The sequence below is a fragment of the Ictidomys tridecemlineatus genome, chromosome 15 (genome assembly GCF_052094955.1).
Source record: "Ictidomys tridecemlineatus isolate mIctTri1 chromosome 15, mIctTri1.hap1, whole genome shotgun sequence".
NCBI lineage: Eukaryota > Metazoa > Chordata > Mammalia > Rodentia > Sciuridae > Ictidomys > Ictidomys tridecemlineatus.
The window spans coordinates 14,762,956-14,789,351 of NC_135491.1; the positions used below are offsets into that span (position 1 = coordinate 14,762,956).

The window sequence follows — 26,396 nt, forward strand, 5'->3', positions numbered from 1 at the left end:
GGATGAGGCTCAATGGTTAAGCACCCCTGAATTCAAAAAGGATCTGTATAGGCAATTTTGTGATGTATCCAGATGCATTTGAAGTCAGGATGTCCCAATGTTGGGGATACCATATGATCAGTTGGCTAGGAGGTGTCTTGCCTACCTCTCCCCACTCCACTATATAGGTACATCCCCCCAACACACACACCTTTGTAATGAAGTCATCTGTTGGATGTGAATTTTGGACCTTTCCCTAACAACATTTTACCTACGGCTTTACCATCCATTGATGATCCAATTACTGGAATGAGGACTCCCCTGCGTTGTTTCTAATTGATCTGTAATAAATAGCGATTGTCTGTAGAAGTAAATAATTTAGTGACTGTTGTAAAACTGTGTAGTCTGAGCTGGGCGCAGGGGTGCAAGCCTGTAATCCCAGTAGTTCTGGCAGCTGAGGCAGGAGGATCACGAGTTCAAAATTAGCCTCAGCAAAAGCAGGGCGCTAAGCAACTCAGTGAGACCGGGTCTCTAAATAAATACAAATCAGGCCTGGGGATGGGGCTCAGTGGTCAAGTGCCTCTGAGTTCAATCCGCAGTACCAAAAACAAAACCAAAAAAACAAAACAAAAAGCTATGTAGTCTGCTTCTGGTTCACAGTCTCGGCTGGGCCACCGACAGGCTGAGCAGGGGCGCAGGATCAGAGGGACCTGGTGAATGGCGGAGGCGGCTTCAGCCCCAGGCCACTGGGAAGGGCTAGGGGAGCCGGGAGCCCGGCGCAGCGCCACCGCGGGGGCCTGGGGGCGGCGGAACCCGCCGAGAGGAGGTGCCCAGGGGGCGAACCCGGGTCCCGGATCTCAGGCAGCCACGTGGGGACAGCGCGGCTCCCGGGATCTCGAGCGCGGGACGGCTCCTGGCCCGGCCCTCCCTCCGGATCCGGGCGCCGCCCTCGCTGGCTCCAGGCGCAGCCGCCGGCGCAGGGCCACCTCCCGCCCGCGGGCCACAGCGCTCGGCCGCGGGTCCGGGCTCCGGATTGCAGCCGCCGGCCCCGAGGAGAGGACCGGCTGCCCAGAGCCGGGTCCCGGGGCTCCCTGGGGAGGCCGATCCCGGGGGGCCCCCCGACTGCCTCCCGAGCAGGGCGGGAAGACGACCCCGGTCCCCAGAGCCCTGCGAGCGGGCCGCCCGGGGAGCGCCGGACAGGTAGGGACCCAGGTGTGACCGAGGGCTCCGTCCTCACCCGCAGCGGGGTGCCCCCGGGGTGGGGTGGGTCCCCGGGCGACCCTGCGCCCCCTTCCCAGGCCCCCTCCATCCCAGCCCCCCGTAAACTCCAGAGTTCTGCAAACGCTCGGTGGGAAGCCCCGCACCGTCCTGAGCTTTGCTCTTAAAACGGGTCCCCAACGCGCACCCCGCCACCCCGACCCCCCCGCGGCTCCGCGGGTGTCGCCCTTCGCTACTCCCTGAACCGCCCCGGCCGCCTGCTGCGCCCCTGGCCGCCGGCGCCCGGTCCCCAGGCTGCGCGTCAGGAGCCCGGGCCTCGGCTCTGCAGCCTGGGGGTGGCGGTGGCCACGCCTCCGCCTCGGAGTTCGCCCGAGTTACTTTGCAAAGCTCAGGATTTATTTATTTATTTTCCCTCAATGAACGTTCTCCTTGTTCCCTCAACTTCAGACAGCATCTGTTTGCTTCCCACTTTGAGAGAGTGAGATATTACGAAAGGGTTTTTAAATAAAGAGAAATGGCTTAAATGTCCTGGGAAGCCACCAGAAGAAAAGACAGTGGGACCCAGGGAGCCTGCGAGCTGGGGGGTGGGGGGTGGGGACAACAAACAGTCGTTTAAACACTAGCTGCTCTCCTGCTGGGCAGAGAGATCTATAATTTTTTTTTTTTTGGTAATTAATTTACTTTTCAAAAACGGATAAAGTAACTCGTCATCCATCGTGCATGTTTTTAAACTTTTTCTGCTATGGGTAAATGCTTCCAAATCTTAAAAGCAAACTTTTGGATTATTTCTTCATTTTTGAACCCTTAAACAATGTGTCCATTGATCCCTTGCTTAAAATAGGAGACGACTTTCATCAGCTCCAAACTTCCTGTCTTTTCCATATGATCATAACATGATTCTTAGTTTCTCTATGGACTACTTTCCTAACATAAAATAATTTCTTAAACTTTTGTATTTCTAGGTTAGGGGGGTGGCTCAGTGGGCAAGCACTTGTCCAGCGTGCGTGAGGCCTCAGGTTCCATCCCCAGCACCACAATAAATAAATTAATTAAAAAATGAACTTGTATTTCTTATTCCGATAAATATGCCCATTATCTGTTGACACCTCTTCTTTGTAAGGCTTGGCTAAGGAGCATACTTTAAAAGATACATTAAAAAAAATAAATGGTCTCAATATACATGTAAATTATAAAATGTTTTTAGCCAATCAGGTTGTATATACAGCTCCTAAATCAAATAGAAGATGAGCCTACCAACTTTTTTTTCTGTGATTAAAAAAGTATAATTTCTTTAAGAAAAAATGAAATGGGCCGGGCATGGTGGCACACACCTGTAATCCCCGCGGCTCAGGGGGCTGAGGCAGTAGGATTGCGAGTTCAAAGCCAGCCTCAGCAACTCAGTGAAGCCCTAAGGAAGTCAGTGAGACCCTGTCTCTAAATAAAATATAAAAAAGGCTGGAGATGAAGCTCAGTGGTTAAGTGCCCCTGGGTTCAATCCCTGGTACCAGAAGGAAAAAAAAAAAAAAGAAGAAGAAGAAGAAAGAAAAATAAATAAAATAAATAAATGACAGTGGTTTGAATTAAGAAAACCAGAGCTGGGCACAGCGGTACAAGTGTGTAAACCCAGCAACCTGGGAGGCTGAAGCAGGAGGATCAGGAGTTTAAGGCCAGCCTGGGTGACTAGTAGCGCAAACAGAGGGAGTACAGTATGGCAAAATGTTCATTTTACTATTCTTCAAAGTTTTCTACATGATGAAAATGTTAAAAGAAAAAATTGGGAAACATAAAGCAAAATTATCTAGAAATGAAGAAAGAGATAGAGGAGATTCATATAGTGGCACAATCTACAGATCCTGTACATTAGGATTCAAGTCCCGGCTCTTAAACAAAATGATGGGCGTCCTGAGCTCCTGAGCTAGGCCCCAAGGGACAGGACCAACCAAAATGGAGTCACTCATGCCAAATGCTACATTATCACGGAAACTTTTAAAGAAGCAGATGAAACCCCAAACACACCATTTTTCCTAAAAACAACAACAACAAAAAACAACATTCCTGTCTACCTGAGTCAGTGTGTGAGGAAGTTCCCTTTGCCATAACCCCTCCAGAATGTAACCTAAATAACATGGTGTTGGCCAGTCAGCTTTTTTGGTCCTACTGTTTTGTTCCCTCGATCTCACCTTACAAAGCCCACTCTTCTCCCAAGGCTGGTAGGACCTCACATTCCGTACTGTAGAATGGAGGCTGCCAGAGCCGTGCACAGAGGCCCGTCATCCCAGCAACTCCGGATGCCGAGGCAGGAGGATCTCAAGTTCAAGACCAGCCTCAGCAACCTAGCAAGACTGTTTCAAAATAAAAAAAAAATAAAAAGGGCTGTGGGTGTAGCTCTGAGGTAGAGTGCCCCTGGGTTTAGATCCCCATTAACACACACACACACACACACACACACACACAAGGCCACCCTGATTTATGACTTGTGAATAAAAACTAATTCCATCTATAACTAAATTCGTTGTGATTTCGTCTCTCACCATGGCTCTACCACAGTCTTGCCAGGTGACTTTGAGCACGTAGCTTCTCTCCTCCAAATCTCAGTTTCCCCATGGGGAAAGCAATGTCCACCTCATGGAGTTGTTGGTGAGTTTTTCCTGAGGTTTTGTAAAGTACTTCCCACCAGCCCAGAGCAAAGTAGATGCTCAGCTAACAGGAGCGTTTGTTACCTGGTGAAGGGGTTTTCTTGACTCCCACCGTCTGTTTCCCGTGAACACTGGTAACATCATGACCACTGGTGGGTCCTCCCTGCCACTTTTTTTTGCTTGGGATGGATTTTTGAACTGGGCATTTTTTGTCTTTTTTTTTTTGTTTTTTTTTTCTTAAAATTCCCGGTGTGGTTTAGATTGTGCCCTAGGGACAGTTCTGGGTCCTGCGGTGTTTCATCTGGTGATTTCCTAAGGCGTCTCCCTCCCACATTCCTGGTCAGAGTTCCAGTGAGGCATGATTCCGACACATGGAGGCCCACCCTGGGGCCCCAGCTGCTAATCATAGTAACACGCTTCTCTCCGCGGCTCACATCTGTTGAGGGCCAGGCCCTGATCTCATCTGATCTCCCCACAACCGTGAGGCGAGGGGGTTACTAGAAGTCCGCGGGCGCATTTGGGAAACTAGACTTTTCCAAGATGAGGCAAACCCTGATAACCAGGGGGCCCTGGGCAACCAAACACATCCACAGAGAGGGCCTCCTCCTCCTCCTCCTCTGCGCTTTTGCTTTGGTTACAGTTTCCCTATGTCAACTGCAGTCAGAAAATCCGAAATGGAAAATTCCAGAAATGAGCACTTCACGAGATTGAAATGGCAGGCTGGTCTGAGGAGCATGGCGAACTCTCTTGACGCCCGCTCCTTCCTGCCTGGGGCGCAGATCCATCCTTTGTCCTGTGTACACAGCCCCCTCTTAGTTACTTGGAAGCTGCCTTCGATGTTAATGACCAGGTGGCTTGTGGCAAAACCCCGGGGCTCGGTTCCAGTCGCCCTTACACAGCAGCCTAGGGTTCGGCCACGAGGCCCGGATGCCTGCCCTTCACCTCTGTTCCTTCATCTCATCAGGCAGGCACCGTGGCATCTCACAGGATGACAGAAGGCGAGGACAGCCCCCTGCAGATGGGAGAGAGAGACTGCATTTGAAACTAGGCAATGGCACCTATCTGTGATCCCGGTGACTCGGGAGGTCGAGGCAGGAGGATCGCAAGTTCGAGGCCAGCCTGGGCAGCTTAGCCAGATCCTGTCTGAAACTAAAATTGAAAAGGTTGGGTTGGAGCCCAGTGGTAGAGCTCCCTTGGGCTCGATCCCCAGTACTGGGCCGGGGGCCGGGGCAGGGAGGGAGAGGAAAGAAGACAGAAGCTGAATTCAAATCACTTTTAAGACTTGGTGTTGTTAAAACTTTCTATTTTATTATTAGTCACTGTTTTGATCTCTCACGGTGCCTAATCTATAAATTGAACTTTGCCGTAGGTGTGTGCCCAGGAAAAAACATAGTCCATATAGGTCTGAGTACCATCCCTGGTTTCGGGCACCCCCTGGGGTCCAGGCCCCCCACCCATAAGGGCTCACCTGTCATCAGCAATTCCCCAAACCCATGGCCCTTGCTAGCCCCGTGATGCCCTCTTGCCCAGAAATTTCCCAGGACCCGGATGATGCACATAAAGAATGTCCTCAATACGGATGATTATTGTTTCCACTAAGATACAATTAGACGTGTCCTTCTCTGGTGTATATTATCCTGGTGTTCATTGATGGCACTATTTTTCTTATTTGCAAAATATAACATCCATACAGAAAAGGGTCCACATCTTGCTTGTACAATTTAACAGATAATCATAAAGCAACCACCTGAGGAACTTGTGTCCAGGTCAACAGGGCCATTGCTAGCTCAAGTTTTTCATTTGCTCCTTCTGGTTAGGAACCCTCTCTCTCCCCAGGAATCCACCTTCTGGACTTTGAGGGATCACCCTAATGACCCTGGGACAATAGGTATAGCCTAGGAAGTCTGCAGGACTCTTCTGTTTAACAGCCTTATTAAGAGGTGAGATTTAAAGCCAGTACATCCCAGTGGAGAGGCTGAGGCAGGAGGATCAGGAGTTCAAAGCCAGCCTCAGCACCTTAGAGAGGCCCTAAGTAACCCAGCGAGACCCTGTCTCTAAAGTAAAATATAAAAAAAGTTTGGGGATGTGGCTCAGTGGCTGAGCACCCCGGTTCAATCCTCACTACCACAAAAAGAAAAAAAAAAAAAAGGTGAAATTTACAAACTTACGAGCCATAAGTCAGCCCCCTTAAGTAGAAAACTCAGTGACTTTTCATGATCTTGCAGTTGCTGCAGCCATCATCACAGTTTAAGAGCATTTCTGTCACCTCCAGAAGCTCCTTTTGCCTATTTGTAGTCACTCTGTTCTCCCCCTGGCCCCACTGCAAAAAGACAGTGTCTGTATCTATAGACTTGCCTTTTTCTGAACATTTCATTTAAGTACCTGTGTAACAGGGAGTCTTCTCTGTCTGGCTTTCACACTGGTTTGGGTGTGTAGCATGTTTGTATTTTTTTATTGCTGAATAGTACTCCATTGAATGGACATACCACATTCTGTCTAGGTTTCAATGAATGGATATTTAAATTGTTTCTGAATGTTCAATGCTGATATGAACAGTTGCATCTGTGTCTTTGTGTGAATGTCTGTTTTTATTTATCTTGGGTAGAAAATTTACTCAAAATTGTTGGATCTCATGGTAAGTTGATGCTTAGCTTTTTTTTAATATTCAATTTTTAAAGAAGCTTAAACATGGATATACAGGTTTACATTCCCACCAGGTCCCAGTCGTCTCCAGATCCCCCACAACACTTGTCAACAGTGTCAGTTTAAATAATAGACATTGTGATGCCTGTGAAGTGTCTTCTGGAGATTTTTTAAAAAATATATTTATTATTTTTTAGTTATAGTTGGACACAATATCTTTATTTTATTTTTATGTGGTGCTGAGGATCAAACCCAGGGCCTCACACGAGCTAGGTGAGCGCTCTACTGCAGAGTCACAACCCCAGTCCCTCTTCTGGAGATTTTAATTTGTATTTTCCTAATGCCTAATTCCATTAAGCAACTTTCATCTGCTTCTTAGTCATTCCTGCATCTTTTTAAATTAATGTCTATTCAAATCTTTCATCCATTTTAGTTGGTTTGTCTTGTTAGTGAATGTTCAGTGTTCTTTACATATTTTGAATACAAGTCCTTCATCTTTTTTGCAATCTGATTTGCAATTTTTTCTGCCATCTATAGCTTGTCATGTGTGTATGTGTGTGTGTGTGTGTGTGTGTGAGTGTGTGTGTGAGTGTGTGTGTGTGTGAGTGTGACCAGGGATTGAACCCATGGCCTTGCCCATGCTAGGCAAGGATTGTTTCATTGGGCCATACCCTTCTCTTTTCATTTTCTCAAAGGTTTTGATTTGTTTTCTTGGCAGTGATGCTGAGGGCCAAACCCAGGCATGGTGGGCAAGCACTAATGGGGTTTTTTGAAGTACAAAAGTTTTATTCTTTTTATTTCATTATATTTTTATTTAATTAGGCTTCTTTTGGGGGGAGGGGGTGTTCTAATTAGTTATCCGTGACAGTGGAGTGCACTTTGACACATTATACGTAAATGGAGTGCAACTTCTCATCCGCCTGGTCTCATCTGTCTGGTCATACGTGATGTAGAGTTGCACAGGTCGTGTACTCATATTTGCACGTAGGATGATGATATCTGATTCATTCTTCTATCCTTCCTACCTCCATGCCTTCACTCCCCTCTGTCTGGTCTAAAATACCTCTCCTCCCCGTCCCTATTGTGAATTAGCATCTGCGTATCAGAGAAAACATTCAGCCTTTAGTTCTTTGGGATTGACTTATTTTGTTTAGCATGATATTCTTTATACCTTTCATTTTTTTTTAAAGAGAGAGAGAGAATTTTAATATTTATTTATTATTTTTTTAGTTTTCGGCGGATACATTTTTGTTGGTATGTGGTGCTGAGAATTGAACCCGGGCCGCACGCATGCCAGGCGAGCGCGCTACTGCTTGAGCCACATCCCCAGCCCCTAGCATGATATTCTTTAATTCCACCCATTTACCCTCAAATTATGTCATAATTTCATTCTTCTTTAAGGCCGAGTAATACTCCATTGAGTATATATACCATAGTTTCTTTATCCATTCATCTGTTGAAGGTCACCTAGGTTGGTTCCATAGTCTAGCTATTGTGAATTGAGCTGCTATAAATGTTGATGTGACTGTGTCCCTGTAGTATGCTGTTTCTAAGTCCTTTGAGTATAAACTGAAGAGTGGGATGGCTGGGTCAAACGGTGGTTCCATTCCCAGTTTTCTGGGGAATCTCCAAGTGGTTGCATCTATTTGCAGTCCCACGGCAAAGTATGAGTGTTCCTTCCCCCGCATCCTCACCAGCGTTTATTGTTGCTTGTATTCTTGGTGATTGCCATTCTGACTGGAGTGAGATGGAATCTCAGTGTAGTTTTGATTTTGTTTTCTTTTATCTTGATGGTGTCTGGATTGTCTTTTTTTTTTCTTTTGAAATTCATATTTTTGGGCAGGGAAGGTGGCATATTCCTATAATCCCAGCAACTCAGGAGGCTGAGGCAGGAGGACTGCAAGTTCAAGGCCAGCTTTAACCTCTCAGCAAGGCCCTAAGCAACTTAGCGAGACCCTCTCAAAAAATAAAATAAAATAAAATAAAAAGGCCTGTGGATGATGTGGCTCAGTGGTAAATCCCTGGGCTCAATTCTCAGTACAAAAGAGAGAGAGAGAGAGAGAGAGAGAGAGAAAGAGAAGAGAAGAAAAGAAAATCACACTCTTGGTATTGTATCTAAAAAAAAAATCTTTGCCTAAGTTGAAATCACAAAATTTTTCCCTTGTTTCTTCCTAATAGTTCTGCAGTTTTAACTCGGGGTGGGCAGTGCTGGGGGAAAGCACGGGTCTCCCACATGATAAGCACATGCTCTACCCTGAGCTGCGCCCCAGCCCCAGTTCTAACTCCGAAGCTTAGGTGCGTGATGAATTTTGAGTTGATGGAGTGTGAAGCAATGATCTAAAATTCCTCCCTTTGCATGTAGATTTCCAGTTGTCCTAGAACCAGTGGTAGAAAAAGACAGTCCTTTTCCCATGAAAACCGATAAACAAGGCGGGCAAAGTGGCGCACGCCTGCAAACCCAGAGACCAGGAGGCTGAGGCAGGAGGATCGCAGGTTGAAAGCCAGCCTCAGCAACTTAGTGAGGCCCTAAGCAACTCAGGGAGACCCTGTCTCTAAATAAGACATAAAAAAGGGCTGGGGATGCGGCTCAGTGGTCCAGGGCTCCTGTGTTGGGTCCCCAGTATAAACAAACAAATGAAACAATAAACAGAGCCACTGTAGAGAGAATCCTCCTAGTCTCCAGGTCAAAACGATTCCTTTTTTTTATTTGTGGTCCTAGGGATGGAGCCTGCCAGGCCCGGGCTCTACCCTAACTCACATCCCCAGCTCTGAATCCTGTTTCCTGGGCTGCATTAAACGGATCTAACACAAATAAGGTTTTGGGTTTTTTTCTCGATTTCTCAGTTAAAATTCCCGAAGGTCCCTGGTGGAGCTCAGGCGTGGAGAACGTGCCCAGCACCCTGAGGCCTTGGGTTCCGCTCCAGCCCTGCACCAGGGAAAAGATTCTGGAGACCAAGGAACCTGTGAGGTAATGAGCCGAGTCAACTGCTGGCCAGGAAGGACTGGTAGGGGACAAGTTCCAGGAAGGGCCAGCAGCTAGGCCAGGTAACAGCTCAAAGCCCACCCACCAGAGCTGGCAGCCAGAGCACCTTTGTGACTCTTGGGGAGGGGGGGCGACCGTTTCCACTGAAGCTACCTGGGATGCGGTGGCCCCGCAGAAGGTTGGGAACCGAGGACCGACTGTGGCAAGCACCTGTCCCTGGGTAGGGCTGGCTGTGGGCAGGATGCAGGGTGCGGGTGGCTCGGCCACCTGGTGCTTGAGACAGGATCTCAACATCTGGTCTGGAATGTGGGGCTGGTGATTTTGCTGGTTTGGCCGAAGCTGGTAACCGGTGAGTGTCCCTTCTCTCTCCTCCCCTCTGCGCTCTGGCCCTTAGAATTAACACCTCCCATTTTTTTTCCTCCTATTACTCATTAATTAATTAATTATTCCCTTCTGTGAGAAGCTTCTTCCTGTTAGTGATCATCCGATCCACTTCTTGGATCTCTGTCCCTTCCCTTTATAGTATGGGCCGCCTGTTTTGTTGAGCACGTCTCAACCTAAGTGTGTTTAGGACTAGCTGCATCCTTTACGGGTCCCTGGGCAAAATGAAAATGCGGGGCCCCTTGTTCAGGAATTATTTTACCCAGCAACTCGGGAGGCGATTGCAAGATCAAAGCCAGCCTCAGCAACTTAGTGAGGCCTTAAGCAACTTAGCGAGACCCTGTCTCAAAATAAAACATAAAAAGGGCTGGGGATGTGGCTCAGTGGTTAAGCGCTCCTGGGTTCAATCCCTGGTACCAAAAAAAAAAGAAAAAGAAAAAGAAAAAAGATTTAAGCTGGGTCTGGTGGCACACACCTGTAAACCCAGCAATTCAGGAGGCTGAGGCAGGAGGATCACAGGTTGGAGACCAGTCTGGGCAATTTGGTGAGACCCTGTCTCAAAATAAAACAAATAACAAGGGCTGGTTGTCGCTTGGTGGTGGAGCTCCCTGGGTTCAATCTCTAGACACACACACACACACACACACACACACACACACACACACACACACGGGGCAGCAGCAGAGTGTTAAACAAGCCTGGGCCGTTTGGTGCAGGTCCAAAGCCCAGGAGACCGGCCCTAGGTGTCCCGTGAAGGTTTTTCTTTTCTTCTGTTTCCTCCGATTGTCCCTTTGTCCTCTGGGGTCAGTTCTGCTTGTGGACTTCCGTATTCCGTCAAGCGGCTCCTGTGCAGGCCACCACCTCTGGTGATCCTTGCCGTCCAAACACTTTTCCAAACAAGAGGCTGGGTGTCAGGTCTGGGCTTCCCGTGTGCTTTGGTTTTGACGTGGAGCTATTGTAACAGAGTCCTGCTCCCCCACGCCCTTGCTCAGGTTCAAAGGACGACGGAGAACTCAGTTTTGCAGGTGGCCTGTGGGTGCCAGGATTTCCATCTTACTTTCTTTCTTCCCTTCTTCTTCTTTTTTTTTTTTTTTTGGCACCAGGGATGGAACCCAGGGATGCTTAACTAACACGGAGCCGCATCCCCAGCCCTTTTTATATTTTATTTAAAGTCAGGGTCTCACTAAGTTGCTGAGGCTGACTTTGAACCTGCGATCCTCCTGCCTCAGCCTCCTGGGCCACAGGGATTATAGATGTGTGCCACCACGCCTGGCTTGGAGGGTGGCCTTAAAGAGGGAGGCCACACTGCCCAGATTCCAATCCCCACTCCCCTCCACTGCTTGGAACCCCCGGTGGGTTCCCGGGTCTGCAGAGAGATGTCTTATCTGGCCCACGTTGTACTTTGATTTTCTAAGATTCATCTTGATATTTCAAATTTGAGTGATTTCACATAAAAGCTGGGATTTCTGGGGAAGCTGGAAGATGCAGCCAAGCTGAGGACCCCTGGTGAGTCCGGGTCCCAGCCTCAGTCCGTTTCTCCCACCCAGCCTGCCTCAGGGGGCTTCCACTCCAGTGGGTCTCTGCACTTGGGGTCCCTGAGATAACGTGTGGAGAGTCTGGCACAGAACAGGCACATAAGAGGTGAACCCGGGTGTGGGATCGGGGTTCCCTCTGATCACCAGGCACCCACATTTGGACACTAACGTGTCCACAGGCTCACACAGGCTGTGACACATCTTGATTATCAGTAGCTCAGTTTGCCTTCTTGAAGGGGAAGCCATGCTGAATCTTCGAACATATCAATCCTCCTAAAGAGAAAGGAATCTTAATCTTGTCTTAGTATGAGCTTGTGTATCCATCTGTAGCAGGTTAGAAACACACCAGCGACCGTTCAGAAGTAAAAGAGTTGCCAGGTGTGGTGGCACGGGCCTGTAATCCCAGCAACTAGGAAGGCTGAGGAAGGAGGATCAAAGTTTGAGGCCAGGCTCAGCAACTTAGCCATCCCTTATTTCAAAATAAATAATAATAATAATAATAAAAAGGGCTGGGAGGTAGCTCAGTGGTAAAGCTTCCCCGGGTTCAATCACAAGTACCAAGGGGAAAAAAAAGTTAAATACTTACCCCATGACCCAGGAATTCTACTGCTAGGTATTTACTCAAAAGAAATGCAAATGTATGTCCACACGTGTGTGTAACGAATGATCCTAGCAGCTTGACTCATAATAGCCTCAAACTGGAAACAACCCAGATGAGTGGACAGATTATGGTTTATCTGTTCAATGGAATACTACCCAGCAATAAAAAAGGAATGAACGACGGATGAACACACCCAACCATGTAGATGAATCACACACGTTATGCTGAAGGAAGGAAGTACATGTGAGGAAGCACGTATTATATGTGTCAGTCAGGGTCCAATCAGGAGACTGAAACCACAGAGGAATTTGAACAGAGAATGTTTAAGCTACAGAATGATTAATTATAACAGGGAATCAGAGTGCAAGCGACTGGCTGCTAAAAAACAAAGAGAAAGAACAGTGATGAATATAAAAATAGCAGATTCCATGCTGGGTGTAGCTGTAGCCCCAGCCACTAGGGAGGCTGAGGCAGCAGATCACCTTGAGCCCAGGAGTTGGAAGCCAGCCTGAGCCACAGGGTGAGACCAAGTCTGGGGGTGTGGGGGGGCAGAATTAAAGAAAGAAAAGAAACATAAATAGTAGATAAAAAGATCAGCCAGTCGAAGTAAGGGGAGAGAGGCTGAGAAGGGGCAGCCCTGGGGGAGATCTTGACCTTGCTGGAGCAGGTTTGCTGTGGCCGTCCAAGGGCAAAGGCTCCCTGGAATGGAATTTGCCGGGAAAGCGGTTCTCGGGCGAGGTGAGCGCTGCCGTCCGCCCCGCGCCGCGGGACCCACCGCGGGAGACGCTGCGGCCCGGGAGCCGCCCGCCCCGCCCACCCGGCCTCCCGCGGCGCCTCTCCGGCGCCATCTACTGACAAAACGTAGCATCGCGTCCGCGGCCCAGGGAGAAAGGTTTAAAGGGCCCCCTCCAACTTGGCGGCTTGGAACCCGGAGGCAGTGGGATACCTGGACACGCTGTCATTCTATTGCCATGGAATTATAGGAAACGTCAGAACGCAGATTAGTCGTTGCTTTGGAATGGCATTTGGGGGTTCACTGGGACGGGGTAAACCCTAGATGGCGGCAGCCTCTTGAGCGTGGTCAGGGTTTCCCAGCTGCGCACTGGACCTGTGTGCGCTTGGGTGAAGGTCAACTATGCATCAGCGAAGCTCTTTTTTATTTAGTGGTGCCCATTCGAGAAAGTATAGGATCCACGTGCAAAAAAATAAATGAAAAGATTTACACGTGCATGTGCACCCACCCCAAGTCCCACCACCACCCAGCTTTCACGACTGTGGTGCAACTCTCTCTGGGATGGGGGTTGTTGGTGGTTTCTGGCGTTGACCTGATGGCTCGCTCACAGCTCTCCCTGATGCTCTCATGATGTACCCAGGGACCCACCTCCTCTTGTCCCCTTCCCCAGGTGAATCATCAGAGAGCATCCCACTTTCATTTCTTTATTGGGGGGGGGGTACTTGGGATTGAACTTTGGGCACTCAACCACTGAGCCACGTCCCCAGCCCTATTTTGTATTTTATTTAGAGACAGCGTTTCACTGAGTTGCTTAGTGCCTCGCTGTTGCTGAGGCTGGCTTTGAACTCTCGATCCTCCTGCCTCAGCCTCCTGAGCCACTGGGATGACAGGCATGCACCACCGCACCTAGCATGAAATGACATTCTAAGGACAAAAAATGTATAATATCACATCAAGTAAAAATATTTCTAATCATACCAAGACTATACGCAAGTTATTCTAATGGTTGTTAGCTGATGCAGTTAATAAAAGTAAAACTTACAAAGTAAAAACAGGACTATAGACAATGAAGGCGGTGTGTTGGGGATGCTGTCTGAATTTGGGGCAGGAGAATTCTTTGCTGGTGAAACCTGCCCAGTGCAATCAGCCTTGCAGATGAAATTATGTTAATCGATCATTTTTGAAAGTGCAGGCTCCTGCTAGACCCTGTGAAAACAGAAAAGCCTGAGAACAAGCACCAACTCTTCTTGTCTTCCCATCCCAGGTGCAAGGAAGCCCTCACCGACCCGGCCGCAGCCACTGTCTGGCACAATCTAAGCCCAGCCCCAGGACCATTCATAAATAAATAAATAAAAATGATCATTACTCTTAAGTTTCTCAAGAGAAAAAAGAAAAAAAAAAAATATATATATATATTTAAACAAGCCAAAACAAATGCATCAATACTCATTGAGTAATAGGTATTTTTGTGCAAAATTTCTTAGTCACTATTAAAAGGTCTCTGGCTTCCATAAACTATACAAGTTAAAGAACTGTTAGGTAAATTTTAAAAAATATTTCTTAGTTGTAGATGAACATAATTATTTTGATTTTTTTTTTATTTTTATGTGGTGCTCAGAGTCAGACCCAGTGCCTCATATGTGCGAGGTAAGCGCTCTACCCCTGAGCCACAACCCCAGCCCCCTAAGTAGATTTACATGATGTTAGATTGTCCCTATGGATTCCTTCATCACATATAGTCTCGTCTTTCGTTCACTATTTTTGGTGTGTGTGTGTGTACCAGGGATCGGAGCCAGGGCACTTGACTCACAGCCACATCCCAAGCCCTTTTTATATTTTATTTATTTATTTGTTTGTTTGTTTTCGGCGGACACAACATCTTTGTTGGTATGTGGTGCTGAGGATCGAACCCGGGCCGCACGCATGCCAGGCGAGCGCGCTACCGCCTGAGCCACATCCCCAGCCCCTTACATTTTATTTAGACACAGGTTCTCGCTGAGTTGCTTAGAGCCTTGCTAAGTTGTTGAGGCTGGCTTTGAATTTGCAATTCTCCTGCCTCAGCCTCCAGAGCTGCTGGAGTTATAGGCTCGAGCCACCACACCCAACGACCTATCGAATCCTAGTGCATCTTGAACATATAACCAGCCCTCAGATCAAGAAATTGAAAAAAATATATGCTTTCTAAATAAGTAGACCTCTGCCCAGCTTGACATTGTAATGCTCTCAAATTCTCTTGGAAGGGAATCATTTCTGCTGTGTTCAGCACATACCACCATCTCTTGAGATCCCCAGGAGTTGGTTTCAAGATCCCCTCCACTCACCCAAGGATACCAAAATCCTGGAATGCTCAAGTCCTTATACAAGAGTGGAACTGGAGATGCCCCTCAGGGGTAGAGACTTGCCTAGCATGCTTGAAGACCGGGTTTGATCTCCAGCACCAACAAAAAATAAATCAAGCAGCATAGAACTTATGTACACCTTCCTGTAAACCTTAAGTCATCCCTAGATCACTTATAATTCCTATTTATAGTTGTTGTATTGTTTAGTGAATAACAACAACAACAAAATACGTCCTTTTTTTTCCCCCAAATAAGTACCATTAGTGCTTGTTGAGTCCAAGGATAGAGGACCCATGAAGACAGAGGATAGACTCTCCATTTATGGTGAAATGAGTCACTGAGTCATTGACCACATTCTCAGGGGACAAAAGATCCAATTCTAGATTTTTAAATAAAATGAAATAAAGAAAGATATTACACAAACAAAAATAGCAGTCGTAGTACTTAAACCAACGTTTTTAATAAAATCATGCTATTCCTGACTTATGTTTACAAGCTACAAAGGAAATAAATATTTTTTTCCCCAAATCACACAGGGGAGATTTGGATTTCCCCAAATCACACAGGGGGTTGCATCAGGATTTGAATTCAAATAGGTCTAAGTTTGGACACCTACTGTGTCTTATTGGGGGCTACTTCAAGGGTCTCCATCCCACTCAAGGTAGGTCCCCAAGCATAGTTCCATCTAGCTAGTGCTGCATAACAGCCTGATGAACAACAATTCAGGCCAGGCAAGGTGGTGCACACCTGGAATCCCAACCAGTTGGGAGGCTGAGGCAGGAGGATTGCAAGTTTGAGGCCAGCCTCAGCAATTTAGCAAGACCCTTTTCTTTGTGACTTAATGAGACCCTGTCTCAAAATAAAACATAAGGGCCGGGCATGGTGGCACACACTTGTGATCCCAGTGGCTCAGAGGCTAAGACGGAAAAATCACAAGTTCAAAGCCAGCCTCAGCAAATGTGAGGTGCTAAGCAGCTCCGTGAGACCCTGTCTCTTAATAAAATACAGAAAAGGGCTGGGGATGTGACTCAGGGGTCAAGTGCCCCTGAGTTCAATGAAATTATGTTAATTGATCTTTTTTGAAAGTGCAAACAAACAAATAAATAAGACAAAACATAAAAAGGTCTAGGGTGTGGCTCAGTGGTAAAGCACCCCTGGGTTCAATCCCCCTGCCCCCAAAAAATGTTATTTTATTATTATCTTTTGTGGTTCTAGGGACTGACTGAGCCCAGCTAAGTGGCCCACATTTTGGGGGGAGGGTCTCATGCAGTTGCCATCGGACTGTGGCCGAGGCTGGGTCATCCCAGAACTTCTTCATTCCTGCATCTGGCCGTGAGGAGATTGAAACAGCTGGGGCTGGAGCAGCTGGTGCCACCTCCCTGTCTCCTCCTCTCTCTGCATGAGGACTGCAGGGCACCCAGGCTCCTGCCATGACACAGGCAGCTTGCTCTAGCTAATTAATTGTGCAAATCTCTTTCGAGCTCATGCCAACCCCACAGCTCAGGGATTTCACTTGGGCCGTTTGTAATCAGCCTTCGTGGGTACGATTTACCCCACGGAAAGTCACAGAGTCTATAAATCCCAGCTCTTCCCCACCCGGCTCCTAAGAGCCACTTGTTAACCATTTAGCAGCACACCCCTGGACTCAGGGCTCCAAAGGAGGGCCCACCAGGCAGGGGCCTTGTGAGGTTTTGGAAATCCCTGGGCAACGTCACTTCCGCATTGCTCTGGAAGCTGAGGTGGTCACAAAGACCCTGCAACGTAATGAGAAGTTATAAACTCGGGAAGAACATGTCAGTAGGGAAAGTCATTGTAGTTATTTGGGGCAAGTAGGGCAGCAGGAAGTACCGGGCTTGAAATTGGCCTTGAGGCTGCAACATGTTGGATGTGAGGGACCTGGTGTGTCCTGAGCAGCTGCTTGTGTGGTTTGTGTAGGATGGCTGAGAACGCAAGAGGTGCGTTTTTATATTGTTTGTTTTGGTACCAGGGATTGGACGCTAACCCACTGAGCCACATCCCCAGCCCGTTTTTGTATTTTATTAGAGACAGGGTCTCACTGAGTTGCTTAGGGCCTTGCTAAGTTGCTGAGGCTGGCTTTGAACTCATGATCTTGCCTCAGCCTCCTGAGCTGCTGGGATTACAGGTGTGGGCCACTGTGCCTGGCAAGAAGCGTCTCTCTTGGAGGTCCTTGCTCCTTAATGGTGTCTGAGTGCCCTCATTGGCTGAGACAGCCACCCCAGCCCCAGATTGCCAAAGACCAGCACACTCCTAAGAAGAGTGGACCTGGTTGGTCTCGTGTCCCTGCCAGGCAAACTGGTGGCTGGTTTAGGAGTCACAGACAATTATTAATACAACTAACAACCAAGTGGAAAAAAGCACAAACTCATCTCTCTAAAATCTGACTCCATGACTTCAGTTCTTCTGTAGTGGGGATAAAGATGGTATCAGAGCTGGGTCTGGTGGTGCACACCTGTCATCCCAGCAACTCAGGAGGCTGAGGCAGGAGGATCATAAGTTTAAAGCCAGCCTCAGCTACTTACTGAGACCCCATCTCAACATAAAAATTAAAAAGATATAATAGAATTTTTGCCCTATCCAGGGGACACCTGCCTGAGAGAATCTTTTCTTCTTTTCAGTGCTGGGGATTGAACCCAAGGCATTGCACATACCAGGCAAGTGATCTACCATGGAGCTACATCCCCAGCCCTCCAGTCCTCTTTTCTTTCAAACAAAACCTTAATCAATCTGCTTAAAAATAATAATAGCTGACATGAACTGAGCGCTTCCTGTGTGCGCCCATATGACAAGCATTAGCTCATTGGAGCCTCTTAACCCAGGGCGACCTTGGAGGATTGTTTCGCCTGTTAACAAGATGATCAGATTCAGTGAGATGATCCAGCTTAGACGCACAGTACGATGGCTTAATTAGGGCCAATAAATACACTGTGTGAAAATATCACAGCTGAATAGTTGCTTGTTGCTTTTTTGTGAAGCGTAATAATAGTATTAGCAACTGACATAATTTGGTGCTTAATATTAAATTAATATCGCTCTTACTTATGAGCCCCCACGGGCTTTTTGTAAGCACTTTATAAATAAATATTGATTTGCCTTATCCTCACTATTGCCCTATAAAGTTGGCACTTTTTTCTTTTTTTTTGGTGCTGGGGATTGAGTTCAAGGGTACTTAACCACTGAGCCATATCCTCAGTCCTTTTTAGTTTTTATTTAGAGGCAGGGTCTCACTGAGTTGCTCACAGCCTTGCTAAATTGCTGAGGCTGGCTTTGAACCTGTGATCGTCCTCCCGAGTCACTGGGATTACAGGCATGTGTCACCTCGCTCAGCAGAAGTCAGCACTTTTAACATCCCATTTTCAGAAGAGGAAACAGGTAAAGAGAGGTTAAGCGACTTGCCGGTGATCCTAAAACTAGCTGGAAGCTTAGTTGGGACTTGGACCCAGACACGATGGGTGGGCGACTCTGTGCTTTCCCTACTCGAGGGATCTGCCTCGGGTTATGAAGTGAGTTTTGACTAGACCTTGAGCTAGTCACTGAGTTCTTGTTAAATAAATGTGTCCCACCTGGTTACACATGTGTGACATCAGTTCCCTCATCCTCGAAATGGTTTTGCTTGTATTTTTGTGGGGTTTTGTTTTGTTGTTGGCAGCCATGAGGATAGAACCCAGGGCCTGACACATGCCAAGCCAGCGCTCAACCACTGAGCTGCACGACAGCCCATTCATCCATTTAACATTCTCTTTATTGAATACTTAGTATGCATCAGGCACTGTTGTAGGCACTTAGTATGAATCAGGCACTGTTGTAGGCCATGTGCAAAAGAAACAATTTCTGCCCTCATGATGATTATGATATGGTAGGAAAGACAGATATTAAAGAGGATTAATAAGTTAATCGCATAGTTATTCGTGTTTTCTGTTAGAAGGTGATAGGTGTGTTAGAGAAGTGTTAAGTGAGTTGAAGGGAAGGGGCGTAGGTAGTGGTGGTGACGCCCTGAAGTTGTAAATAAGGTTGTCAGGGAAGGCCCCGTGGAAAAGCTGACATTTGAGCAAAGACCTAAAGCATATTTGGAAGTAAGCAAAGAAATCATCTGGATCCAGGTGGAGGGGACAGCCAGAGGCACAGAGGCCCCAGAGGCACAGAGGCCAGTGTGGCTGGGGCAGAGTGACTGAGAGGGAGATGAGAATAGACAGGATGAAGCAGATCACAGGGGCCTCGTGGACTCCGGGAAGGACTGAGCTTTCACCTAGAGTGGGGTGGAGTCACAGGAGGGCTCCAAGGAGGGCAGGGCACTACCTGTGATTTGGATGCTTGTGAGGAGCGACCATGGAGGAGAGAAGCAAGGGGGAGAGGGATGGCAAAGATTGATGGAGAAGAGTTTCAGAGGCCCAGCTCCGACTCTGTGAGATCAGAGAGAAGAGAAAGAGCCAGCCAGGGAGACTGACAAGAAACCACCTGAGACGACAGGAGTCCAGAGGGGAGGTGGGGTGAATAATCAGCAGATGCTGCTGAGGTCAAGCAAGGCGACCAAGGGACAGTAACTAGGCCTGGCATCCTGGAGGTCGCTGTTACCTCAACATCTCAGCACAGGGCAGGGAGCAAGGCCGGACTGAAAGGTTGGCAAGAGAATGAAAGCTGAAGATGTGAGGTGGTGAGTCTAGACAATTGTTTTGAGAAGGTTTTTGTTTGTTGAAGATGGAGCCTGGGGCCTTGCACATGCTAGGAGACAGCTCTACCAAGCTGGTTCCTGTGTATTCTTTTTTTTTTTTGGTACTGGGGATTGAACCCAGAGGCTCTCAACCACTGAGCCAGTCCCCAGCCCTTTTTATTTATTTATCTTGCTGAGTTGCTTAAGGGCCTCGCTAAATTGCTGGAATTACAGGTGTGGGCCACTGCACCGGCTTTTTTTTTTTTTTTTTTTTTTTGAGACTGGGCCTCTCACTTAGTTGCAGGAAGCATTGCTATAAAAAGAAACAAGGAAATGGGGGTGGGGATGTAGCTCAGAGGTAAAGCACATGCCTAGTATGCATGAGACCCTGGATAGAAAGCTGTCGCTGGAGGGGTAGGAGAGAGTGGTCAAGGGAGGGTTGGGGTCTGTATCTTATGGTCATATAAAGTGCTTTGCCTGGCACAAGTGCGATGGGAGCTAGGGTTAGCGGCCTAATGGAGTCAGTCGGCCCAGGGAGGGGTCTTTTGCCCCAGAAGGAAGGAGGAAGAGTGAGGGTCTCTCTTTCTCTATCAATGTTCAGAGCCAGGAGGCTGGAACCGAGTCCGTAGCTTCGTAGCTTCCCGGCCGTGGCAGCCCCTGGGTCGCTCAGGGACCCCATGACCTTGGCGCTGACTCGCCGCCCCCTCTCGACCTGCAGGACGTCGGCGGCGGGAGATGGGCGCTCGGCCGTCGCGGCGGCGGCTGCCCGCAGACCCGCCCGTGGCCCTGGACGTGCTGCCCCCGGAGCTGCTCGTGCAGGTGCTGAGCCACGTGCCGCCGCGAGCCTTAGTGACCCGCTGCCGCCCGGTGTGCCGCGCCTGGCGCGACGTGGTAGACGGGCCCTCCGTGTGGCTGCTTCAGCTGGCTCGCGACCGCAGCGCCGAGGGCCGCGCTTTCTACGCCTTGGCCCAGCGCTGCCCACCAAGCGACGACGACGAAGAAGAGCTCCCGCTCTGCGCCCTGGCGCGCTACTGCCTGCGGGCGCCCCTGGGCCGCAACCTCATCTTCAACTCCTGCGGAGAGCGTGCGTGCCGCGGGCGGGGCCGGGGCCGGGCGGGGGGCGTGTCCGGGCGGGGCGGGAAGATGTGGCGGGCCCGGGGACTGGAGACCTGTGGGGGGTGAGGCCCCGCGAGACTGAGGGGCGGGCGGGCCCAGGGCTGTGGGCAGGGCCTGAGATATAACCAATAGGCAAGGCGGCTGGAGGGCCCAGGAGGCGGGGCTGAGACGGGAAGCTGGAGAGGTAAACCCGGTGGGCGTGGCCTAGGAAGTGGAGCCAGGGGCGTGCTGGGCTGAAGCCAATGGAAGGCTGGAGGGGGCGGAGCTTGCATAGAAAGCCTGGACCACCTTGCAGGGCGGGAAACCCAGAGAGTGGGCGGGCGAGGAGGGTAGCTGCAGAGATTGAGGGGAGGACAACAGAGGGGCGGGACCGAGGAGGAAGGACCGAATGGGGCTGAGAAGCTGAGTGGATGGGCGGTCTGTGTGGCGAGGTTGTGGGACGAGGGATACCACATGCCAGGCCTGGTGGGCGGGGCAAGGTGGTGATGCGGGGCACTCTGCCGGGCCACCTGGCCTGAGGCTGTCTGTCATTCAACTGTTTCATTCTCGCAGAGGGCTTCAGAGGCTGGGAGGTGGAGCATGGAGGAAATGGCTGGGCTGTGGAAAAGAACCTGACACTGGTGCCAGGGGCCCCTTCCCAGACCTGCTTTGTGACTTCTTTCGAGTGAGTGGCCCTTGTTCGTGGGGGTAATGGCCTAAAGAGGGCAAGGAACCCGATTCACCATCCTTGTCCCTACCTTCAGTCTCTTTCCTCTTTCATCCATTTACCAACGTTTGTTGAAAGCCTGCCAAATACTCAGATTCCAGGCAGTTTTATAGGCCAGAGATACAAGGAAAAATCAGAAACGTTGGCAATGTGCCCGTTTTTCTTTTTCATTTTAAATGTAGAGTTGGGGGGACAAACATAAACAGTAACATAACAACACAACAAGCATTTTAGAGGGGTTAGCCTATGCTACACACTTTACATGTAACTCAATTTCGGCAACAACCCTATGACACGGGTATTATTGTTGGAACATTTTATAATAGGACGCTGAATTTCAGAGATAAACTAATATCTAGTGATGGAGCTGGGGTTTGCACCCAGGTGATATAGCCCCGGAGCTTCTGATTATGATAAATACTATGAAGACATCAAAACTATTTGATTAATTAGTTGATTCTCTCTTGTACTTGCCCCCCCACACACACCCCATACTCATTCTGCTTGTCCTCTTCTTTAGGTAAAGGTTCCCTTGTGGCATTACCTAGCTTTTTAGTCATTGCCACTACATATGGGTGAAGTGATATCTCTTTGCTTATTTTGCATTGTTATGTTTACTAATAATGAAGCATGTCTTCATGTGCTTGCTAGCTTTTAAAATTCATTCTTTTGTAAATTACCTGTTCATATTTTCCACTAGGACTGAAATCTTTTTCCTAAAACATGCAAGAATTCCTTGTAGTCTTGCTGGGTGTGGTAATGCACGCTGTAATCCCAGCAGCCTGGGAAGCTAAGGCAGGAGGAAGACAAGTTCAAAGCCGGCCTCGGCAACTTAGCGATGCCCTGTCTCAAATTTAAAAAGGGCTGGGGATATGGCTTAGTGGTTAAATGGCCCTGGGTTCAATCCTCAGTGCAGGTAGGGAGGGAGGGGGGGGGAAATTCCTTGTAGTCTAGATGTCCCTTGTCCATCCTGGGAGTGGCAGAAATTTTTTCCCAATCTGCCATCTCTACTAACTGTGTTCTTTGTTGGCAGAAATCTGTTATTTCTGTATGATCAAACTTCTCTTTTTGCTTTAGAATATGTATTCTTGGGCTGGGGGTATAGCTTAGAAAGAGAGCGATTCCCTAGCATACATGAGGCCATTGGTATGATACACAGAACTGAAAAAAAAATTGTATTCTTGAATTTTTTTTAAAACAATTTCTCCCCACCCTAGATATTGACACTGGTCTTTTATATGTCTCTTATATTCTCTTCTAGTAACCTCACAGCTCTTTACATTAGATCTTTATTCTTGAATGTGCTGTTATGTAAGGACCAACTCCCCACACACCATATACTGAGGCAGTTTTCCCAGCACTGTCTGCTACAGAATCCTTCCATTCCCCATAGAATGGTGTTGCTGTCTGTATCATTTATGACGTCTGAATATATACCTAGGTCTGTCCCTCACACTCTTCTGCTCCACAGATCAATGTCTGTTGTATTCTCAAAGAGGGCTACACTATTTCTGTTAGTATCTTACATTCAAATTAGGAAAAGGAACTGTTTGTAAATATTGGGCAGACTACAGGGGATCCTACTGGACCCCAGGGCTGGGCTAGTAATGAAGAAGAGGATGGACATTGCCACCTCCAGCCTTCAGGGGAAGGGAGGAAGCAGCTATTGAAAAAGGACAGAGAAAGCTGTAAGCAGAGGGTGCTGAGGGGCTGTGTCTTCCTTTGGGAGACACAGCCGTCTCTCAGGATGGACCCAGTAGGTTTAGTACCTGACTTTGACTCTGTCCCCTTCCTTGCATCTCCTGCTGCAGCACTCCATTGGCCCACCATCAGGAAGCAGAAAATAAGGGTGACAATGCCATAAAGATCATTCGACCTTGGCCCTGGGACCCCACACATTTTTCTTTTTCTTTTTAATTGAGACTGGATCTTGTCTCAAACTTCAGGTTGGTCTCAAACTGGGCCCAAGCAATCCTCCTGCCTCTGCCTCCTAAGTAGCTAAGACTACAGGTACCCACCACCATGCCCAGAGGGCCCCCACATTTTAGGAGGCCCAGGAACTCCCTGCTTGTGTGTCCACTGTGTGACCTCCATTTGCACTCATACCCCAGTCCCCCACAAGCACTCAGGGCAGGCTGGTATATAGATCAGCCTCCTGGAGCCCAGAACAGGGTGGAAAAAGGGGAGGGGATCTGAGACACAAGGAGAGATGCCCAGCACAGTGACGCAGTGACACAGCCTATCGGGCATCTTCCTATCCTGGAAAGCAAACCGAGCCGCTACTTTAGGCATGGTGATCCGAGGAAGCGTCCTGGAGGAGGTGATTTCTAGGTGCAGCTTGAAGATCAGCATTGTGTGCTCCATCTCCTGCGTCTCCCCTCCCAGATGGTGCTTCAAGAGGCAGCTTGTGGACCTGGTGATGGAGGGCATGTGGCAGGAGCTGCTGGACAGCGCCCAGATCGAGATCTGCGTGGCCGACTGGTGAGTGGAGTAGCAGTCTGTCCTGGAGCCACAGAGGTGAGCCATGGTGGTGGCGCAGCAAGACCTCAGTTCCAGCCTCCATGGAGGTCAGGCTGGAACTGCGCGCTCTTTGGGTGAAGCAGACTGTCGTAGTTGCACAGCCAGGGAGGGGTGGACCCTTGGTGAGCCCAGGGCACGGGTATGCCCGCCTCCCCACCCCCTTCCCAGCAGACCCACTGGGTTGTTCACATGAGGCCAGCAACTGGTCTGATGTCACCATCATCCCCAACTCTGCGTTGACCCTAAGGTCCAAGGCTTCTGAAAGCACCGCCATGCCCTAAGAACTGACGTTCAGAGGAAGCACAGTTGGGGTGGGGACCATGAGCTTACACGAGCTCCCTCCTTCCAGAGCACCCAGGTTCCCCGCGCAGCACTCCGTCTCTTCCCTGGGGTTCCAGTTCTTTCTCCAGATCTTCGGGCTCCTCCCCTAGGTTGTGGCTAGGGCCCGAGCCTCACAGCCCACGCACCCTAGTCTAGCCCCCCCGACAGCCCTTCAGGCTCCACTCCACTCCGGGGGCACCCAGGCTCCCCCCACGGACTCTGGCTCCATCCCAGAACCAGGCTCCGCCCCCGGAGATGCCCAAGCCGTGTAGGTGCGTAGGACCCTCATTTGGGTGCAGAGAAAACCAGCCTCGGCCTCCCTCCTTGATGCCCAACCCAGAACCAGCTGGCTGGGTTGCAGGAGCATCAAGGCTCACTGCCACCCGGCAGGTGGGGCGCCCGAGAAAACTGCGGCTGCATCTACCGGCTTCGGGTCCGCCTCCTGGACACGTATGAAAACGAAGTGGTCAAGTTCTCAGCGTCCCCCAACCCAGTCCTTCAGTGGACTGAGAGGAGCTGCCGACAGGTGGGTCCAGAGCGCCTTCCCCTCACCCTCGACCCCCTCCCTCCAAGGCCCACCCGCCCAACCTGTCACCTGCGGGGCTTCCCTTCTCCGCTGTCATCGGCTGGACGCCAGTAGCAATAGCTGACGGTTTCTGAACCTCGTTCCAGGATGTTTGCAGATGTATTAGCACAACAGCCTTCAACAAACATTGAGCACCTACTGTGTGCAGGGTACTGTTAAGGTGAACACAGTCCTTACCCTGTGTGCTTGTCCTTTTTGCTGCTGGCCTCACTGCTGTCCCCTAGCACCCCCAGCAGGGCCCAGAGGTGCCTGCTGGGTATTCGGGAGCACCTGCTGAGGCGACGAAGAGGCGAGCACAGGACCCCTCCTTCTCATCCCGCAGGTCTCCCACGTCTTCACCAACTTCGGCAAGGGCATCCGCTACGTGTCTTTTGAGCAGTACGGGAGAGACATGCGTTCTTGGGTGGGACACTATGGTGCCCTGGTGACCCACTCCAGCGTGAGAATCAGGATCCGCCCGTCCTAGTGACCAGCCTGACCCCGAAGTCCAGGCTGCACTGCCACCTGCTGGATGCTGTCAAAATCAAGGGTGGCTTCACATCCCAGAGCCAGAGGATACTCAGGGACAGTGGGGGTCCCGTGTGGCTTCTTCCGGGCACACCTCCCGTAACCCACTTGCTGCTGTTTTGGCGTGGCCGTCCTCATGCTGTGTGACAAACCAGGGACCCAGGGGGTTCCTTAGAGCTTCCTCAGCTCCCCAGCTGGGGGTGTCATAAAAGTAACTGACATTTAGTTGGTTCATGTCTATAAATTATTTCCTCATGTGATGTCAGTGGGTAAACCATTCCCTGGTGACTGGTCTGCGTGTTTTGGGGTGAGCTGACTGCAGGCAGGGAGCGGAGGCCGTTCAGAGCATCTGACCTGGAGACCAGCAAAGACCTCAAAGAAATCCCATGTGGTCTGGGGAGTCTCCGGGATCCAGCTGTGGGGCCATGAACCCCCCACTGCTGAGCAATGTCCACCCCGCTGCCCATCAGCACCTCCCCTGGGGCCGGGTCCCTGCCCTCAGCTCCAGCCAGATCCACCCTCCTTCCCTGCACTCACACCATCTTCTATAGAGACTTCTTGAGCAAGGTGTGCCAGGAGCGCTTTCCTCATCTCCAGGCACAGTCAACCAACCAACCAGCTCAATAAAACTGGTGCTAAACATGAGGTAACGGGTGTTTTTTGTCTATTATCAGTATAATGGTTCATCTCCAGCTCTGGTCTTTTAAAGGACCATAGTTTCATGTTTACGATCTTGGCACAAAGAGGAGCTTCCAGAACCCAGAGGGCTACAGCTGAGTGACTCCCAGTTCTGCCCTCAGGGGTCTTCCCAACAGCTCTCATGCAGGTGTCCCTATCAATGCCATTTAAATGACCTATTATTATAGCTCACCAGGCCAGTGCAGGGGAGGCCTGGGCTCCAGAGCCCAAGGATGAAAACACAACTC

At 49.4% G+C, this 26,396-nt stretch overlaps 1 protein-coding gene across 4 annotated transcripts; it reads left to right on the plus strand.

Annotated features, from left to right (window-relative positions):
* The first annotated feature begins 660 nt into the window (after nucleotides 1-660).
* Nucleotides 661-26,115, plus strand: LOC101974318 (F-box only protein 17). Of its 4 annotated transcripts, none has more exons than XM_078032104.1 (6): nucleotides 1,047-1,179; nucleotides 20,433-20,798; nucleotides 21,383-21,494; nucleotides 23,922-24,017; nucleotides 24,768-24,903; nucleotides 25,286-26,115. In XM_078032104.1, exons 2-6 carry the CDS (start codon nucleotides 20,450-20,452, stop codon nucleotides 25,427-25,429), a joined length of 837 nt encoding a protein of 278 aa, XP_077888230.1. In that variant the 5' UTR covers nucleotides 1,047-1,179; nucleotides 20,433-20,449; the 3' UTR covers nucleotides 25,430-26,115. The 4 variants fall into 4 exon arrangements, with proteins under 4 accessions (XP_077888229.1, XP_077888230.1, XP_077888231.1 ...); XM_078032105.1 differs by lacking the exon at nucleotides 1,047-1,179 and adding an exon at nucleotides 9,321-9,444; XM_078032106.1 differs by lacking the exon at nucleotides 1,047-1,179 and adding an exon at nucleotides 9,502-9,521.
* The last annotated feature ends 281 nt before the right edge of the window (nucleotides 26,116-26,396 follow it).

What these genes read in the sequence shown, in the direction of transcription:
- LOC101974318 (XM_078032103.1), top strand. Translation starts at nt 697, where the DNA reads ATGGCGGAGGCGGCTTCAGCCCCAGGCCACTGGGAAGGGCTAGGGGAG. An exon ending in GAGATCTGCGTGGCCGACTG is followed by an intron (nt 24,018 to 24,717) that starts GTGAGTGGAGTA and finishes TGCCCAACCCAG; the next exon opens with AACCAGCTGGCTGGGTTGCA. An exon ending in CTGAGAGGAGCTGCCGACAG is followed by an intron (nt 24,904 to 25,285) that starts GTGGGTCCAGAG and finishes CTCATCCCGCAG; the next exon opens with GTCTCCCACGTCTTCACCAA.